The sequence below is a fragment of the Ruditapes philippinarum genome, unplaced genomic scaffold, assembly GCF_026571515.1.
Source record: "Ruditapes philippinarum isolate M1 unplaced genomic scaffold, ASM2657151v2 ctg15303_1_1_1_1, whole genome shotgun sequence".
Lineage (NCBI taxonomy): Eukaryota > Metazoa > Mollusca > Bivalvia > Venerida > Veneridae > Ruditapes > Ruditapes philippinarum.
In genome coordinates this window covers 8,275-29,282 of record NW_026855548.1, presented here as the reverse complement: position 1 = coordinate 29,282, position 21,008 = coordinate 8,275, and the positions used below count along the sequence as shown (strand labels likewise).

Here is a 21,008-nt window from a genome sequence, read left to right as displayed (position 1 = left end):
CTTTCAACGTGTATCCGCTATCACAATTAAAATAAACAAATTGATTGGTAGCCGAAGAAAGAGTCCGAACAAGTGACTGTAGAATGTGATGGGTATTTCGGTTCACTGCATATCATTTCTATAAAAAACAAAACAAATAAGTACCTACATATTATAGTATAAACTGCATTCTGTTCCACTTTGTAACAAGGGCACATTATCGCAATATACGCCCAGCACAGAAGCTTTTGAAAGAGATGTGGGCATTACTGATATGCATATAGGAGATATGCTCTGGGCAATATCTGGAAAAAATCTGGATATATTATCATCTCTAGTGATTTTATTATCTGACATTTCACCCTTATGTGTGGCCTTGACCTTAGCAGCAGCGGCCTAAATTTTGTGTGCGACACTCATACAATAGTGCGACTTCACAATAGTGAACCTTTGTGCCAAGTTAAATTGAAATCCCTCTATGCATGTAGAAGATTTGCTCCAGACAAGCATTTTTCAATGACCTCTAAGTGTGACATTGACCTTTGACCTAGATGCCTGGTTCATGCGTACCACACGACTTCTGATTTAGATAAACCATTTACTGTATTAGAAATACGTAAAGCTATTACTTCACTGAAAAACAATAAAGCATAATCTTCCTTTGATCATGTATTGAATGAATATCTGGAAAAAGTATCCGACAGCATGTTTTAAGTGTTTTGCTATTTGTTTAATATTATTTTAGATTCTGTAATTTTTCCTGAGGTTTGGAGTAAAGGAATTATTTTACCAATATACAAAAACAAGGGTAACATAGATGATCCAGATAATAATAGGGGAATTACTATACTTAGTTGTTTTTGGAAACTTTTCACAAATGATCTTAACTCTAGACTCAATAATTGTTTAGAAAGTAATAACATTCTCTGTGAAGAACAAGCTGGATTTAGGAAAATGTATAGTACCACTGATCATATATTTTCTCTGAAAACTTTGATTGATTTATATATATCTGTCTAAAGGTAAAAAGTTATATTGTTTTTTTATTGATTATAGAAAGGCTTTTGATAGCATAAATAGAACTGCACTTCGGCAGAAATTAATTAGCAATAATGTTGATGGTAAATATATAAAGATCATTTATAACATGTATTTACAAGTTAAGTCTTGTGTTAAAATTAATTCTTTAAGTCATATGTCAGAATTTTTTACAAGTCATACAGGTGTTCGTCAGGGTGAAAATTTATCTCCCATATTGCTTTCTTTATTTTTAAATGATTTAAACTATTTCCTGTCATAACATTTTAATGGTCTGGATCTACTATCAAACATTGTAAATGATACCCTGGATGATTCTGATGTTGAAATGTATTTTAAATTGTATATTCTTTTATATGCTGATGACACAGTTATATTTGCTGAATCTGCTGAAGAACTGCAAAAAGCACTAGATGCAATGTCAAATTATTGTCAATTATGGCATTTACAAGTTAATCCTAGATTTTAAGTAGCAAACAAGAATCAATAAGCCATATATTGTATGATATGTCACACTCTTTGTATTGTAGAAATGTGTTGAAACTCCCATAGATGAATAGTGTGTGTAAATTACTAGATTCACTGGGTTTATTAAATTTTTGGATTAATAATGTTGCCACTTCTCTTCCGTTGTTTAAGAAAATTGTTAAAAATAGACTGAAAGATCAGTTCATACAAAATTGGCATAGTGAAATGTCAGAATCCGGTAAATGTCTGAATTATAGAATGTACAAAAGTGAATACAGATTTGAAAAGTTTTTAGATATTTTACCATCTCATTTAGCTTTGGTACTATTGCACTTTAGATGTATGAACCATAAATTGATTATTGAGTCTGGTAGATTTTGTAATATACCAACAGAATTAAGAGTGTGTAATTTATGCAATAATAGCTCACTTGGTGATGAATATCATTACTTATTTAATTGTCAATTCTTTAATACTGATAGAAAAAAATATTACTAGAGATTATAGTACTAATGTTAATTCAATCAAGTTTTCTACGTTAATGAATAACACAGATAGGAGTATATTGTTAAAACTTGCAGTATTCTGTAAAAAAATTGTATCAGCATTTAAGTAACTGATAACTAAGCTTATTTTCATAAAGTAACATTTTCATTTTACATAGCAGTTGATAGGTGGAAAACAGGTGACCAATAGGTGATATCGGCGTTACACCCCAGTTACACAGAGCCATCGGTGATTGATCGGTAGTTTTTTTAGCCAAATTAGGGAGTGAACCGATGACAACGTATTTAACACCGATATCACCTATTGGTCACCTGTTTTCCACCTATCAACTGCTATTGGGGAAAGATAAGTTTCATCGGTGAAAAATTACCGATTGGGATTTTTAAACACGTTCGGTGAAAATATTTTACAAATAACCGACAGCAACCTATATCACGAGATATGCAAGCTCCTAATCACCGATATCGCCGATCGGACAAAGATAACCAAATAAGAATCACCGGCCATATCTGACGGAAAGTGTTTAACCACTGATGACTAGCTATCAAACACCGATTAATCAGCGTTACGCCCGATTTAGCTCCGATTTACAAACGATAAAAACCAAAAGTATTTCAGCATTTAATCATCGACCCGTTCCCGTTTGAGTTTGCTTTCTGTCACCGATGGCCGTTTACACAGAAAACCAGAAATAAAATCACGCATGACAACCGATCATAACAGCGAGTAAATTTAAAATTAAATGACCGATTGGGGACCGACCTTCTGTGTAACTGGGCCCAAATACGTTGTCAGTGGTTCACTCCATAATTTGGCTAGAAAAACTACCGATCAATCACCGACGGCTCTGTTTAACTGGGGTGTTACGTTACAGAAAATCCCTGACCACCGGTAATATTCCCAATGACTGGACCCGTGCAAACGTATGCCCTGTCTACAAAAAAGGTGATACAAGTGATCCAGCAAACTATCGCCCAATTTCCCTTACATGCATCCTTTGTAAAACACTTGAACACATAGTTGCCTCTTAACTATCCTCTCACTTTACCACCCACAACATACTCTTTGATCTTCAGCATGGATTCAGAGAAAGACGATCATGTGAGACACAACTCATTGAACTTACTGATTACCTTGTGAACAGCCTTTCAAATGGCAAACAAACAGATCTCATACTTCTTGACTTCTCCAAAGCATTCGATAAAGTAAACCATCTTAAACTCTTAGATACCCTTCAAGAACATGGTGTTTGTCCTCAAATTATAAACTGGATACAGTCCTTCCTTATTGGCCGTAGACAGACAGTAGTTGTGGATAGTGACTGCTCATCTGAAGTCCCAGTTACCTCTGGAGTGCCCCAAGGCTCTGTACTAGGGCCCCTTTGCTTCATTTAATATAATTTAAGATGATATTTTCTCCTATTTAATAAGTAATTCATGAGGGTTTTTGAATAATCCTTATTCAAGACTGGACAGAAGGGAAATCGGGAAGGGTTTTAATGCATACAAGTACAATCATCGCAAATTGCCGTTATTCTTTTTAAATGAACCGGGCTTTGCCGTGGCTTTACCGGGATCAATCGTAGCTCCATTGTCATCCTCTGGGGCTCTGCTGGCATTCTCCGGGGCTCTGCCTGCATTCACCGGGGCTCTACCGTAGCTCTGTTGGCTATATAATACCCCGGATCATCCCCGATTTGTGTTGGCAAAGCTATGGTGCTTCTCCTGTGTAACCCCGGTCGTTCCCAACAAAGCTAAGGATGAAGCCGGCTAAGCTATACCTTCCCGGATCACCACGGACCACCCCGGTGATATTAAATATTCTATTCCATCCGGGGTCGAATGCCGGATGTTCCGGATCATCCCGGACGTTGCCGGCAGAGTTACGAATGTAGCCCGGTAGTCGAGCGTCGCTGTCCTCCGACAGCTCTTGTTATTACTATTTTCCGTTCTTATTATGTTTTCTTTTCATATATGATGCTAAATTTCTGTCGCTTTTATGAATAAAATATGAAAAACAAGATCAACAAGGAAAGGCGGCATTCAATGAACGCAACTTAAGTTGCATACTTATGATGACGTCATTGCTCTGCTAAATAATTTGCGTAGATTTATTTTAAATAATTTTTCATGAACTGCTATAGAAAAAATATAAATGTAGTGTTCGCATTATAAGCATAATATGAGCGGAAAACTTCAATAAATATGCATTTAAAGGTTTTATTAAACATCTTATTGGAGGGGGGAAACAAACAAACAAACAAACAAAACATACAAAACAACTAAACAAACAAAAAACGCATAAATATGTAGTCCCTAATCAGTGTTTATCCTGAGCTAAGAATGGTGTGGTGATTAAAAAAATGCACTGTTATTGACACAAACATTTCTATAGCTGATGATTTAAACATTGCTGTTTAACTCATTGAAGATCAAAGATACAGACTTCATGTAAAACTTAACAAAATTAAAACAGAAATATGTTTAAGGTCAGTGTTTGATTCAGCAAAAAGTGGAAAGTTTTTGTAGTTTGAATGTGAATATCAAACAGGTGTAGACGAAATCCGCAAAGCTACCCAGAACCGGCCTTCTTTTCCTAGACCATGCACACCAAAGGACATCAAGGATAATTATAATGTTGATGTTGGTGAGAACACTGCTGTTGTTAATTGGACCGTACCGTCAGCCACGGATAGAGATGGAGGTACTCCAAGGTAGGTAACAATAGTAGGTTATGTCATCATAACTTTTGTTTAAAATTATTTGTTTAAAAACCCATTTTGCTATAGATTTATTTGATTTCTAATTGGTGTTCTGTTATAGTTTCCGAGAATTTACACATTTGCCATTTACCTGAGCATGACCTGTTACCCTTTTTTGAAATTATTTATAGTTGTTATGATTTAGTATTTTGTATGAAAGTCAAAATACTAGTTTCTTTACATTTCACTATTTTTATGACTTGCTTTTCCAGCAATTTTTAAAAAATGATTTTCCTTCTTTTGACGTTTGAAAATTGTCATCCTCATACATTTAGATACTTTCCTGGATTTTTATCGTGGTATTGCATGTATGGCGATATAACAGATATTTGTTTTATTCAGATGACTTGAAAAGGAAGTAAATTATATATATATGTGTGTGTGTATTATATAATTATTATAACGGATGTATTCGTTCTCGAAAACCATTCAACATTTTAAAAAAATCTTTCTACTCTTTTTCAAAATATTCTTCACCTACGTCTACGCACTTTTGCCATCTTCGTGGGAGCTTTTGTATTCCCGCTGTGAACCATGACGTAGACCTATGTTTTAGGTACTGTGTAACAGCAGATATCTGGTCTGATATTTCAGCAAGCAATTTTTTCAGTTCTGGAAACAAATAAAAGTCACAGGGGGCGAGGTCTGGGCTATAAGGAGGATGAGACAACAATTGCCATTTGTAAGAGTTGATAACCTCCACTGTAGCTGCGGCGGTATGGGAGGGGGCGTTATCGAAGGAAGACATTTTTAGAAGACATATATATATTTTTTTTTATTTTTTATTTTTTTTTTTGCGGCAGCGAAAACAATTTGAAAAAAAAACTGCCTTATCACGAATACCTGTAATGTAGCTAACGATTTATTTATTTACTTAATTCTATTACAAAAAAGAAAACATTATGTCATTGCGATAAAACAGTTATAGTACATGAAACTTGTTAGTTACGGGGGTATAACACTGGTTGGGGCGACATCTCGGGATGTTCCTGCAAAATAAATTGTCTCGGCCTAACGGCCTCGCCATTTTTTTTAGCAGAAACACCCCTTGATGTCGCTCCAGCAAGTGTTATATCCTCGTAACTAACTATAACTATTACGAGTTACTGTTGACGTTCTATATTTAGACTTATGACGTAATCATTATATACATGTGACGTAACCACTAAAAATGCGACGCGCTGAAAATAAGAACGGAAACAAATCGGGTGCAATTTATCTAATTATCAGGTACGACAACATTTATTGTTTATATCGTGGTAGAATCGAAATAATATATCCGAATCAGTGATTTTATCGCTCAATAACATCACTGATTGGAGTTCGGATGAGAGGAAGTATATCACGATGGCGTAGCCCGAGTGATATAATGATGCGCATCCGAACGACAAACAGTGATGTTATCAAGCGATAAAATCACTGTTTGGGATATATTATTTCTTAAATAAACTTTCAAACATAATATTGATATAATTCAACAATTTTTAGACTTTAGAGAAATCATATCCGAGAAATGAGCCAATTTTGAAAAAACATTTTGATGAATGAACATTAATAAAAAAATGTTTTCCAGCAGTTTATTGTATTTTCTGATCGCAACATAGCTAACATCCACGGTCTAACACAAAATTTCCTAACAGACCTAACAACGCAAAGTAGTTCTCACTCAAAACTGCTTAAAAACCAGCAATTTAAAAGAAAGAACAATTTTTTGTTACAAGTGTCCAACAAATTACTACACATTCAAACTTTAAAAGTAGCGTTAGCTTATAGAATTGTCAATAAATGCACACTCACAAATATGATTTTAATCAATGAAAATGCTATTTTTAGCGACGTCGATTACCGAATACTACACAAATAAATCTGACTGCCGAATAGTTGAATATTTAGTTTCTACATGTTGGACTGTTTGGGCGAGAAGATTTTTGCTAAATTATTTACTTCAATTTTAAACAACAGGTTTACCCTAAACAAAATACCTCGAAATTACCCTAACCCAAAATGCAATGGAAATTCTAAATTTAGAATGACTTGATTTTATTCAGCCTGTGCTGCTTTAAAAACCCGAAATGCAATGGAAATTCTAAATTTAGAATGACTTGATTTTATTCAGCCTTTACAACTTTTTATAACTTCTCCGTGGTGCAGGGGTAACGCGCTCGTTTAGTGTGTGAGAGGTCTGGAGTTCAAATCCCAGTCGACTCAACATTTTTTTAATTCTTTTTTTTAGTGTCTTTGTCAAGGAAATAGCCACGATATGCAAGGATAAAGTGTGGCTATCATAAAAAATGAACATAAATGATTTTTGATGCAACTCTAGTTATGCAAAATTCCGTATGTATCAAACTCTGGTGCCCTGCAAGATGAATAATAGTACATAACAAGAAAAGCATTGATGCAAAGCATCAAAGGGCGACCAAGCAAGAAATGCAGCAGGTGAAGATGAGCTAGTAGCTATATGATTATAAATTTTTCAATGGTTAATTGGTTTTTACCAGAATTGTATATCACTTATGAATGATCGGACGAAAGACATTGTTCATTATAACTTTCAGTGTAGCAATACCACGTGACATTGACGTCATTTTCGGCATCATTTCCAAGACAAATGTTGCTCGTTTCGGAAAAGAAAATAGCCGTAAATATTTTATTTCTGTACCAATTTCTTTGGGATATGCACCAGTCTACAGGGAAAAATATAAGCTTTCCACAGAATATGGATCTTTGTCAGTTTATAAGCCGTTTTATCAAACACTTTGCATAACCTTGGAAGTTGCTTGTATTAGAGCGGGCTTCAGTTGCAAGCTATTTCGTTTTCTGGCGTTATTTGGTCTACGCCATGATTAATAGGTCAGGTTTACATCAACCGGGGGTACAGACAGCAAAATTATACCTTAATATGTTTATATGTTTATTATTTATGGCGTAAATCTTGCCTTTTTCTTCAATTGTCAATTCTGGCACCAGTTCCAAGTCGAAAAAAAGGACTACAGTTTAAAGCAGATTTTAGAATCCGTTGCAAATGCAAAGCAACATGCCTACCGTTCTCTTTCTATAATTATGTAAACTATGAAAACATTTTATTTACTAAACGATTTACATAAACACAAATGAATATTTAAATGATTTTTACTCGCTGCGCTATAAGTGATTTTAAAAGTCGTAAAGATGTTGTCAGTATTTGTAAAGAAATTGATTTGCTCTTTAATCATTGTTCTTTCACGGTAATTATTCTGAAACATCTATTTGTGTCATGTAGCAATACTAATCGTGGAATATTCGAAACAGAGAGAAAACAGAAACCCTAAATATCGCCCAAAACGGCAAAATTGAAAATGTTGCAGGCTTGGATTGACTTAGCTAGCCTGTCCAATTAACGTGCACATTCAGGATCACTTCGATTTGTATGCTGTGAAAAGGGTTACGCCTCAACGCGGCAATTTTAAAGTCAAAGGTTATTCTTTTGTAAAGAGTTATTTATACGTATAACCATAGATATATAAAAAAAAACCTGTAGCAATGTTTTAGTATGATAGATTCAGCTTTTTAACACAGTGGCACTCGTTGATGAAATATATTTTTACGTCCTGTTTTCATACCCACGGTAACCGTTTTTCGTGAACTGGATATAACTTCGTTCACTTAAGAACACTATTAAACACTATCTATTTTATAATTGCATTTATTTCTGTTGATAAACTGCATATCTGACAAATTTAGTTAATTATATCAGTCAACTCAGCTTTATCAGAGAGCTCATCAATATACATTGTAAAGAGAGGGAGGGAACGGAATATTTATGGTTTGAAAACATTTAAATCGAGTAGAACTTTTTAACAGATAGGGCTATTTGGGACTATTTCTTATCGATGTGGTCACTGGCTGTAAATGCATGGATTATTGCACGCGGCATGACCTGCAGATGTCCTCAACAGGATTTTTGTAGCATTTTAAGATTTAAAAAAGGATCGCACATTAAAATCTAAAACATGATAAACATGATGCATATACCAAATAAGTGAATTATCTTTATGTAAATAAAGAAGTAAGTCATTTGACAGTTGAAGAATAAAAATTGAATATACTTTTCAAATGTAATCGTAATTTTACTTAGCTTATGTTAGCTATCAATTATTCAATGGACGCATCAGTGTCATATAGACCCCAGTCATAGATCTTGCCGGTGTTGCTATTACAGATGTTAATGTAAATATTTATATAATTAATGATACTTATTGTTATTTCCGTGTTTTTGAATGTTTTGTTTCAAGAAATTTGACTGTGATCGATGGCTGTTGGTTTGTAAAATCATTTATCTGTTTACTATTTTCTACTTTGTTTACTCCACATGGCGTCCATTCTCGTTCTTATTCATGGCTATTTTGGGTCTTTTTGATAAATAGAGAATCATAAGTAATGCAACTAAGTAACAATACTATCAGATTTACACGACAAGGTTCCAAGTTATATGTAATGATATTTAAATTTGTTCGACACAAAGAACAAAATATGACTGATGATGAAAGTGCTAATAGTTTAATAAGCATAAAATGTCAACGTCATGTTAATGCACGTGGCAATTAGATTCATGATTTAAATACCGATACATGTGCATAGTACTTCAAATTGTGATTTCGTTAATCAAACTCTATAGAAATTTATTATACGACAATTCCAGAAAAAATATGTACCTTTTAAAAGTCTCTCTTTTGAGGACAGAAGAACCTATTTGTCACATTCACGAGTGTCAGTGTTTGTCAGTTACTTTTTACAAAAATAGACCGAAAAAATAACCTATAGCTTTACAACACTCGCGTTAAAGTGTAACCCTTTCCGTAGCATACAAAAGTGTTTTTTTTTACTCTTTCTCTCACTGAGAGCACATATATTTCTTATCAATTTCGCCATTGTGAAATAGAATAAAACACATTTTACTACATAGGATAAGATGAGCAATACTTTAAACATTTTCAAAACGAAACCAAAATATTATTTTCCACAGGACTCCACGTGCACTGTTGCGATGAAAGTAAGTGTTATTGCCTAAGGAACAATCAGTTTTTTTTTCACAGTCTCTCTAAGAAAGATCAACAATGAAAAACTAAATTGTAAAAAGAGAACGGTAGGCATGTTGCTTCGCATTTGCAACGGATTCTAAAATCTGCTTTAAACTGTAGTCCTTTTTTCGACTTGGAACTGGTGCCAAAATTGACAATTGAAGAAAAATGTACGATTTATGTCATTCATAATAAAAAATATGAACATATTTACGTAGAGTTTTGCCTTCCGTACTCCCGGTTGATGTAAACCTGACCTATTAATCATGGAACGCCAGAAAACGAAAAAGCTTGCAAATGAAGCCCGCTCTAATACAAGCAACTTCCAATGTTATGCAAAGTGTTTGATAAAACGGCTTATAAACTGACGAAGATTCAATATTCTATGGAAAGCTTATATTATCCCCCGTAGACTGGTGCATATCCCAAAGAAATTGGTACAGAAATAAAATATTTACGGCTATTTTCTTTTCCGAATCGAGCAATATTTGTCTTGGAAATGATGGCGAAAATGACGTCATAGTCACGTGGTATTGCTACACTGACTTTGATTGGCATGCTAGAGATTAGAATATTACTTGATCGTGGTTATTAATAGCAACGGATATACATGTGTACAATCATTTATAATCCATATGTGTAATGCATGATCAACACCACACTTGTGTAATTGTCCCTTATTATGTTATCGCTATAAGCGAAGACCCCCTCTAAAGGTATCTGTTCACACTTACTAACAATATGACACTGGTTACATTACCATGTTGATCATGTTGAGCATAATTGTTTATTATACAATAATTGTAATATCTATTTTAATTTAAAAAAAAAACAGATTTTATGAATACTGTTTTCTTTTCTTTTTTGTGTTTTATGTGCTATTTTAATACCGGTCACTAGTAAATCCCGGTCAAAATAGACCAGGAGAGACCGGGAATTACCGATAGGAGTACATCCCTCTATAAATAGATTTTCGGAATATTTAGGAAATCAACTCATCATTCTATTCAGCTTTCGGATACATGTACCATAATAACCCACTGTGTACTAAAAAATTATAAATAAAATACCCCGAAGAGCGCGATTTATTGACGGAAAAGGTTATTTCATTTGAAAATATTTGCATTGCGAAATTCTCCAGTTCGCTATTCATTGTATATATTGCGACATTTCATTTTTAATTAATAATCAAGCACCCTCATACTGATCGGAATGATCGGCTTTTATTATGTCCGACTAAAAGGCTCGAGAAGTTGCTGTCGCCCTTTCATAAAATCTGATTTCTTTCCATAAGAGGCGCCGCGCTTCGGCGCGGACGCCAAAAAAAAACTTATACAGGAAAACACTTACAGATATACAGTACGATTTAGATTGCAAAGATCAGAAAATACCACAGAGCTTGCAGCCCTTTGATTTTGTGTGTTATCAATAAGATAAGAATAAGCATTTTACATGATCATCATTTGTGTCTTTTATCAAAATAAAGTATATTTCATACCGACTGAACTGTCTGCCCCAGACCAATGGCCATGTACACATGTGAGGGTCTGATCACCATCAACAATGCACCCCCCTTGATGTCTAACCGTGTGTCCACCCTCTTCTACTCCAGAGCAGTCATTCGGGTTAAAAGATTCAATTTCTTTGATATAGCATTTCTTTTCGCTCAATTCGGGCTGAATTTTCTGCTGAGTAAAGAAACATTAAATGAGCCGCGTCACGACAAAACCAGCATAGTGGGTTTGCGAGCAGCATAGATCCAGACCCGCCTGCGCATCCGGGCAGTCTGATCAGAATCCATGCTGTTCGTTATCAGTTTCTCTACTTGAAATAGGGTTTGTAAGCGAACAGCATGGATCCTGATCAGACTGCGCGGATGCGCAGGCTGGTCTGGATCCATGCTGGTCGCAAACCCATTATGTTGGTTTTGTCATGACGCGGCTCAAATGTTACTTAAAGCCAACAACAACTATAAAAGAGGAGAATTTCTTTAACATTCGTCTTTCATTCTTATCCTTTTCATTAATATGTAAAACTATTTTGTTTGCTGTTAACTTGTATGTACTTTAGGGAACCAAATGTATAAAGGATAGATATTTAAGGGAATGCAGTTATTAATCAATGATATGTCGTGTGAGCTGGATTGGTTGCCATTTATTTAAAGTATGGATTTATTCATTCATTCATTCATTCATTTACTTCCTAATATGTCATAAAAATAATTAAAATATAACTATGAAACACTTACTGTGTTTTGAGTAGAAAAATCAACTCCAAAGCCCAGGAGAAAAACAATTAAAACACAATCATGTATCTCCATCACCGTTACTTCACAAAAATATCTCGTATTTAAGATAAAAGGAAGAACTGCGCATTTCGGTTAATTATTACTTTCAGTTACAATAACTTGTTAAGTGGGCGGATGCGTGATATCTATATATATACACAATATGTACCCGTGGACAGAATACATTGGCCTATTATTCAGACTTAAATTTTAACTTCAAAATACATAAACAACTCATCTAGATCATGCATAATGGGTGCAAATTCCATCAACATGCAAAACTTAAGTACTTACACGTAAACTAATTGTGTAGGCCTCGATGTGTCATATTTTTAAAAAAAGAACAATTGGCTTTTGAAAAGAAATGTCATTCTTTTTTATCGAAGTCGGGTCGGGCCACCTTCAGGAAAAGAATGTACCTGTATGTGTGTTATTATTAATGTAAGATCCCTGTAATAGAATCGGGTTTTTCCGTGCCATGTCGGCATTCTACGTAACTTATCGGCACATCCGTTACCTTTCGCCCGTTTCCGAAAACAGATTTATTGAATAAATTATCCGTATATTTATATCCAGTACAAATAGAATTTAAGTTTTTGATAAAATGAAAATGACATTATCAAAAAGAATATGTTGTTAGTAAACGGATAATTCGTAAAAACCCCGTTGCTGAGAAACCAGGTTGGGAAAGCCCTAAATGACGTCACGATTTCATAAAATAGAACGCAGAAGTGAAAATGAAAGTAAGAACAAACGCAAGTTGAGAAATGAACCTAATCTCCTTGTGGATCATAATTATCCTCACGTATTGAGCATTTGTAAGTGCCAAATTGGTAATTGTCCAATTTATGAACACCGACAGAAGGGATCGGCAGGTGGGTGGAGAAAAGGTAGACGGGTGATTGAGTTTGACGTTTTAGTTAGAAATTTAGCTCACTGCACTTCCAATTTTGCAGCAGTGTCGGCTTTTTATAATGTTTGTATGTGAAAAATGCAGTTAAAATATTGCCCTATCATTGGCTCCCACGCCCTTTATATAGATCTTTACATACATCGTGAGAACAACAGCCGTTTTTGCATGCCATTGCATACAGACCATCGCCTTCAAGGCATCTCAGTCCGAATTGGCACTATTAAACGTTGATTTATCAACACATGAAAATACGATTTAATGGCATGAGTATGTTTTACAGGAAGTTTCGTCATGGTGATGAATGCTCCGCCATCCAAACCCACTTAAGATGTTTCCTCCATAACTCGTGTCTCTTATCCCTATTTTGATTTTTAACTTTTCGAAAAATATAAAAGTCCAGATGAAAATGTCCTCTGACACGCAGTGTTACACCGCACTTTGGGGTCAAACGCACTTTCGGGTCCAACCCCAAAGTGCGTTACGTACTATGAGGTCCAACCCCATAGTGCGCAACGCATTTTGGGGTCAGATTTGGACCCCAGGGTGTGTATCGCAGGTACATTATTATACATACCCAATTTTAATCATCAGACACACGACAACACCTTGGGTTCATAAGAATTACATCAATAAAATGAATTTCAGAGAGAGTTAAAAGTATAATCTTGCAGTTTACTAAAGATATGGAATGAAGTAGGCGAATTATAAAAGTAGAGGATAGTTTATTTTATTTGTTATATCTAGGGGTTGAAATTTAAAATGAATTATAATTTCTATATTCAATTATATGTCTCATAAACTAGTAGCTCATTCTGTTAGATGACTAAACTTGTGATAGTCTGAACAACTTCGACCACGACAATGACAAAGACCACGTCTATATTTTTGCGACTTTTAATTCGGCTCCGATCACTACGACTTCGATCATGACCACGACTACGTCTTCTATACCATTCATGACTACGAGTACAGCTATGACTACGATAACGACTACAACTTATACGACTCCCTACGACTTTATGAATTCGCCACAAACTGCGACCATTTCTTCGGCTACGAATGATATAACTACAAGTACGACTCTGACCCTGAGGATAAAGAGTTAAAGACGACTTCAACAAGAAACGACTTTGACGTATACGACTTCAGCAACGACCACGAATTCAAAGGATAGGTCGGCAACTTAACTGAAACCATGACTGCGACTAACTACTACGACTTTTACGATAACGACTTTAAAGACTTTGTCAAGATCTACGACTGCTACAGTCAAACTTCGATCATTACTTTCACGACGACTAGTCGTTTAATACTACGACGATGACGGCGGCCACAAGTATTCTAGACATATACGATTACCAATACAGCTTCAAATTACAGGGCGACTGCAGGTACAAAGACTTAAATATTTCGAGTACGGTTACGACTTTGAAATCTACGACTTTGACGATCTTATGACTAAGACAACGACCACAAAGTCATACAATGTCAAGTGCTGTTATGACGCCAACACTCTAAGCTTCGACGACTATAACCATTACTACGACATCTACGACTACAAATAGGTGAATACGATTATGACTGCATCGACGACTGCGAGTACGATCAACGCTTCAGCGACATCGAATATGACTGCTACACATTTGTATCTAATTTTGAAATTACAACTACGACTAGTACTTCTACGAATACTGATTCGACATCATCTGCGACCAAGATTACTACCATAATTGCTTTCACAACGACACCTTCGGCGACGTCCACTTCAACTTCAGTGACTTCAACTAAAACTGCGACAAGTACGGAAACAACTGCAATGATGACGACGACTTTGACTGACTGACGATTATAACTACAACCACGACTACACCTTCAGCTTCGACGATAACGACGACGACCAAAATACATTTTCGAAATTGGATGCACATTTCCAACGTTTACAGCTTACGTAAGCTAACGTCGTCAATTAACGAAAAACTAACAAGAGGAGCGCTTGCCTAGTGGTTTATTATAAGGTGTCTGCCCCTCAACCCAGGGATCATGTGTTCGAGCCCTACTCAAGTCACGATCATTTTTTTTCTCATATGACACTGGTACCAGGAAGTGGACTGGAAAGTGATTTATATAAGTTGCAAAAACTCGTTTCATAATCGAGCTAGATAAATATCGATGGCTGAACGCAACACTGGTCTAACTTGATTTTTACAAACTTTCAAGGAGACTATAAAAACTTCATAAATTCTATAAATTAGACATTTTTGTTATTATTTTTAGATTTTTATATCCATATAAGTTAAAATTTTAGTTAAAAGGAGTTTCATAAATGATATTGTTAAATAAAAAAGATGTTTGAAAAGATATGAGTTAGATCAGTGTTCCATCTATAAATCACCAAAGTTCAATGATACTAGTAAATTTTCAGCAAAACTGGTCTAACTTGACTTAGCTCTATGTTGCATTTACAAAATGGGTCCAATAAGGCCAAAAGAATAATCAAAAAGTGCTATTTTTGAAAAAAATAGGATGATATAATAGAAAACAGCTGTAACTTTAACCATATTTTAGCATGTTTTTAAAAGAAAACAACTTTTCTACGGAAACCGACATGTTAATTAATACAAAATTATTTGCATATTATACTAGAAATCAGACAATTTTAAAAGTCAGCTGTTTTATCAAATAAATATATATATAAAAAAATCTAGTTATCAAGTTTTAGTTCCGAAAAGCATTATTCAAACATTAAAATTGAAGCACATACTCATAACTGGAAAATAGAAGCATGTATATAAACTCACAACTCTAAAAATACAGGCAATGTTATTCAAAATGAACCTTATGTTTGCCTATTGGATCTGCATTTATATTTTCAAATTTATCTATGTAGTCAGAATTTCAAAAAAAATGTTAACTTTAGGAACATTTTGCATAAATTAAGGTTATCTCTCCAAGTTGCCAAAGAAAAAACTTTTGCCTATCTTTGTAATTTAACTTGTCATGGCACTTGTATCTATAGCTTTGTCCACCTTCCTTTGTCATCATCCGTTAAACTCAATTTTTTTGTCAGGTTTTTAAACATAATTTTTCCCACATTCCTATTACAGTAATTCATTACATTGCTCTTTTATCTATTGTCATTCTTACCTTTTTAAAAAAAAAAGTTTTTATCTAATATTTTTCCCATTTTATGAAATTTTATATATTACATAGACTATCATTTTAGCCATTCTCCACTTGCCATCACTCATCACCAGCATAATGATATCAAAAACCCTAATTTCACCTTCAAAATAATTAATAGCCTTTTTTCACCATCATCATCCTCAGCTCTTATATAAACAGCATTGTCTCCACTAGCCCTTATTACACCAACATTACTCTTCTGAGTACTCATCTCACCACCATTATCTTCGCACCAACCATATAAACAGCATTGCCACCAGACATCATTACATCAGCATTGTCATCATTCATACTTTTATCACAGGTATTGTCACCATTCACACTTTTATCACCAGCATTATCATCATTCACACTTTTATCACCAGCATTGTCATCATTCACACTTTTATCACCAGCATTGTCATCATTCACACTTTTATCACCAGCATTGTCATCATTCACACTTTTATCACCAGTATTGTCATCATTCACACTTTTATCACCAGCATTATCATCATTCACACTTTTATCACCAGCATTATCATCATTCACACTTTTATCACCAGCATTGTCATCATTCACACTTTTATCACCAGCATTGTCATCATTCACACTTTTATCACCAGTATTGTCATCATTCACACTTTTATCACCAGTATTGTCATTATTCACACTTTTATCACCAGCATTGTCATCCTCAGCAATTACACAATCAGCATAGTCCTCACTAACTATAATATCACCAGTATTGTCCCCTCTAACCCTTAAAATACCAGCATTTTCCCAACTAATTATAATATCACCAGCATTGTCCCAACTACCTATAATATCACTAACATTGTCCCCACTAACACTCATATTACCAGCATTGTGTCAAGTGCCTAAGTTCTGTTGCTTCAAGTTTGTAACATCCGACGTTAGCTTATAAGGAATTTACTCCGGCTGCTGGTCCAGACCAGAATATCTAACTTGAGGGTATTTGTTATGGCGATAAAGAGACTGCCGAGTTTCCGCTGCACAGTTACCCAAGAGCTAGATATTCCTGTTTGTGACAACAGCTTGTGTTATTTGTTTTTCTAGCATATAACAGATTAGTGATATTTTGTAAAAAAATTACGATAACTAATATTTTCATTTAGCACTTTTCTCTTATAGTAGCGCATGACTATACAAATCCATTTGTTATGGCAAAATGATGTCATCTTTAGAACGCAATTCAGTCATTAAAGGCGGTTGGGAATTACATCATTTGAAACACATTGACTTGTCTTACATAGGGGGTGTAAGACACGTTTTTCTAGCACTGGTGTAAACAGTAGATAATCCTATCTGATATACAAGAAACATTCTTTCCTGTTTCAGCGACATATGACCTCATTTGTGTTGGTGCGACATATGACCTCATTTGTGTTGGTGCGACATATGACCTCATTTGTGTTGATGCGCTGTAAAACCAAACCAAACAAACCAAAAATTTTATTAAAATGATCATAAGCTTTATCATGACCTACAGATACTTAAATAAACTTCACTGAGGTCCAAAAGCATAAAAACTTAAGATTTGAATTTCTGAAATGAATCAACTCCACAAAAACAAAAAGATACACAAGAGATATAAAGAAATTATACTTAAAATGATTCAGAAATTAAAATTTTTATCATGGTTCTATTAGTATCTAATTTGAGTTTAAAGCTGAATTTATTGCTTTTCAATATCCTGTCATTTTTATAGTTCACATAATTACTTCGTAAAAAACTTGGCAAATGATCTGAAAGTTTAAGCAAAGTTATTTGTCCAGACTTTCATCAAATTGTACATAAATCTCGACAATATATTTTCAGTCACATGATGCCAAAATAGGAGTCCATTTAAGAAGAGACAAATTGTATTGGATAATAATAAAATCTTGAAATTTTTAGAGGTTGGGAGTCTCTTTATCTTGTTACATCAGTATTAATAGATCACTATGATTAAAAAACAACAAAAAAAACCCAAAAAACAACACAAATTGTCTTGTGAATAATTTTCATCAACAGTGAATTAAATGATTTAAATATTATAATAAATCTTTTTGAAAGGTTAATTTACTATTATTTATTTTTATTTTAATCTTATATGACTATATAGAGATAATATAGCAATTTTAAACTTATAAATGTTCCTTAAAAACAAAATAAAATTAATTAAGAGCCTTGGATTTACAATTCTGCAATTTTGGCAACAAAAATGGGTAAAATGTAGAAATAAGTATTTATGAATATGCCAGGCCTAACTCAATATCTGCAAATTTAACAATACTGATTTTTATTGTATTAAAATTTAACAGCAACACTGTGCTAACTGGAGTTAGTACAGAGTTATCATCCAATAAGTAAATTTTGATTAATGCAACACAGTTCTAACTTGAGTTAGCTCTCTGTTGCATTTTAAGTTATACTCACAATTGTGATAGAGCAAAATGGCAAGTGGTAAATAAAACCCATAAAATTTCACAATTATTCTAATTTTTATTTACTCATGTTTTCCATGCAAATTAGGCTTAAAAAATGCAAAAAAAGTCATTTTTTTGAAAAAAAAATCAAGTGAGACCAGTGTTGCGTTTAGCCATCGATATGTTTTAAACTAACTTACCAAATATAGATCTTTGTAAGCTGTATACGTTTTCAACTAGGATTCTTTCAACTAACGTTTACAGCTCACGCGTAAGTTCTTTACGTCAGAAGATGTTAAAACGGTGAATATTAAGATGAAATTCACAGTGTTTTTTTATGGGTAGAATTATTTTTCAAACATATATAAATAGCTAATTTTTCTGAAAATACGCAAATTATCTTTTTATATGGCGGTCATTTATAGAAATGCAGTTTCGGTCGTATATAAAAATTGATACATTGTAGAACCTTACAATTCTCCTGAATATTTCTGTAAGATTTCAATGAATCAAAAATATAAAATGTCTGGTTGGCGTAAATAATTGTTTGCATTAAATTGCATTTCGTGTCTTTTCATTTAAGTCTCAAGATAGCGTTCAAAATGGCCACAAATCGAAAATAAGGTCATTCCTGACATATCAATGTAACGTTACAATGCACATCTAAAACACTTTACATTACTAGTAGAAAGCAGTAACTCTCATGGCATAACATGTTATACCTGACTAATTACCATACATACGTAAAAAAAGTCATTTTTGATTTCAAAAGCATAATTTACGAGATACACTAAAACATTTACAGAAAGCGTTTACTAACGAGTGATATGGCATTCCGGCGTTCATATGTCCCAAATATGATTGTGAAATAAGGTTTGAAATGAATTTACAATCTGTAGTCCCCGCGCTACAATAAAGAAAGTACTTTCCTACCATACGTATTAATCATTTTTAAACAGAATTTATTTACATGTTTTGCCAAAGTAAATTTTATGTTAAACACATTCATATTAAACATTTAAACCGGTTTTCCCCATAAATTAATTTGAGGGCTTATAAAACACCAAAAACTTTTACCGTAAATTGCAGAAAACAGAAGCCTTCGAACACACGTATTTTAGAACACAATTAAATTATTTGTCCTTTAAGTCAAAAAAGTTGCGATATTTAAAGTGGTAAAACTAATAAAAAAATTTATCACTTACAGTTAATAAGCAGCAAACATTTTTACTGGTATATCAAAATTCGACGATTGCATAGTTATGTATCTACGTTCATCTTGAACTTCACCTAAAATATTTCAAAATTGCAGATAATAAATAAGTCACTCGATTAACATTTTTAGAACGATGGAACCCAAAGTGCGTTAATATGTAGCATATAAACGTACTTTGGGGTTCATTTCTGGATTTTGACCCCAAAGTGCGTTTGACCCCAAAGTGCGCTGTGAAGTTTACCGCACTTTGGAGTTAACCCCAAAGTGCGTTTAACCCCAAAGTGCGGTGTTACACGGCAGCCTGAGTAAGATTCTTTTACGAGATGGCAACCAAAAATACATTTATTTAAAGGCATTTGATCGATGGTAATTCCGTGAGTATGTTAACTATTTTACAAACTATAATACTAGTAGGCTCACAAGACTGGGGACACATTAAATTATATAGGCTCACAAGACAGGGAACGCATTGAATTATATAGGCTCACAAGACAGGGTACACATTAATATTAATACTAGTATTTCTTTATTTATGTATATTATTTTACCCTTCTCATTAGCGATGTCGTGTGCGTCCACATATTATGAATATCGAACACTTTGTAATGGGCTTTGATAGAATAGAAGCTGTAGCCCCCTCACGAACAGGCTGCCAGGCTGCTAGTCTGGCTAACTTCACTTCGAAGCGTAAAAAAAAACAAAAACAATGTTCAATATTTAAGAAAAATAAAGATCGCGATACTGAATATAAGACGTGGAATGGTCTAAGTATGCTACCGATTCATTCCGACGGTTTTCATGTTTTGTATTATCCTTAGTTTTCTTTAGGCTGCTATGCTTCTAGACTGCTAGCTGCCAGGCTACTAACTTCACAAATTTCGAAGTGTCAAAAAAAAAAAGTTCAATATTTAAAAAGAAATAAAGATCGCGATACTTGAATAAGACGTGGAATGGGTCTAAGTATGTGCTACCGATTCATTTCCGACCGTTGAATTATATAGGCTCGTAAACAGGGTACACATTGAATTATATAGGCTAACAAGACAGGATACACATTGAATTATATAGGTCGCAAAGAAAGGGTACACATTGAATTGTAATAGGGTCGCCAAGACAGGATACACATTGAATTATATAGGATCGCAAGACAGATACACATTGAATTGTATAGGCCGCAAGACAGGG

At 34.2% G+C, this 21,008-nt stretch overlaps 1 protein-coding gene across 2 annotated transcripts; it reads right to left on the bottom strand.

Annotated features, from left to right (window-relative positions):
- On the bottom strand, positions 1-12,285 carry LOC132743683 (uncharacterized). Of its 2 annotated transcripts, none has more exons than XM_060732237.1 (3): positions 12,062-12,285; positions 11,312-11,498; positions 1-118 (listed from the first exon to the last, which is right to left on the bottom strand). In XM_060732237.1, exons 1-3 carry the CDS (start codon positions 12,131-12,133, stop codon positions 27-29), a joined length of 351 nt encoding a protein of 116 aa, XP_060588220.1. In that variant the 5' UTR covers positions 12,134-12,285; the 3' UTR covers positions 1-26. The 2 variants fall into 2 exon arrangements, with proteins under 2 accessions (XP_060588220.1, XP_060588219.1); XM_060732236.1 differs by having other exon boundaries at positions 11,312-11,501; positions 12,062-12,258.
- Positions 12,286-21,008: the final 8,723 nt, after the last annotated feature.

Bases quoted from the DNA above. Each gene is read 5' to 3' on its own strand.
- LOC132743683 (XM_060732236.1), bottom strand. From the start codon at position 12,133: ATGGAGATACATGATTGTGTTTTAATTGTTTTTCTCCTGGGCTTTGGA. The intron at 11,502-12,061 runs GTAAGTGTTTCA...TTCTTTACTCAG, and splicing joins ATTTTTCTACTCAAAACACA to CAGAAAATTCAGCCCGAATT. The intron at 119-11,311 runs GTATGAAATATA...TGTTTTTTATAG, and splicing joins TGGGGCAGACAGTTCAGTCG to AAATGATATGCAGTGAACCG.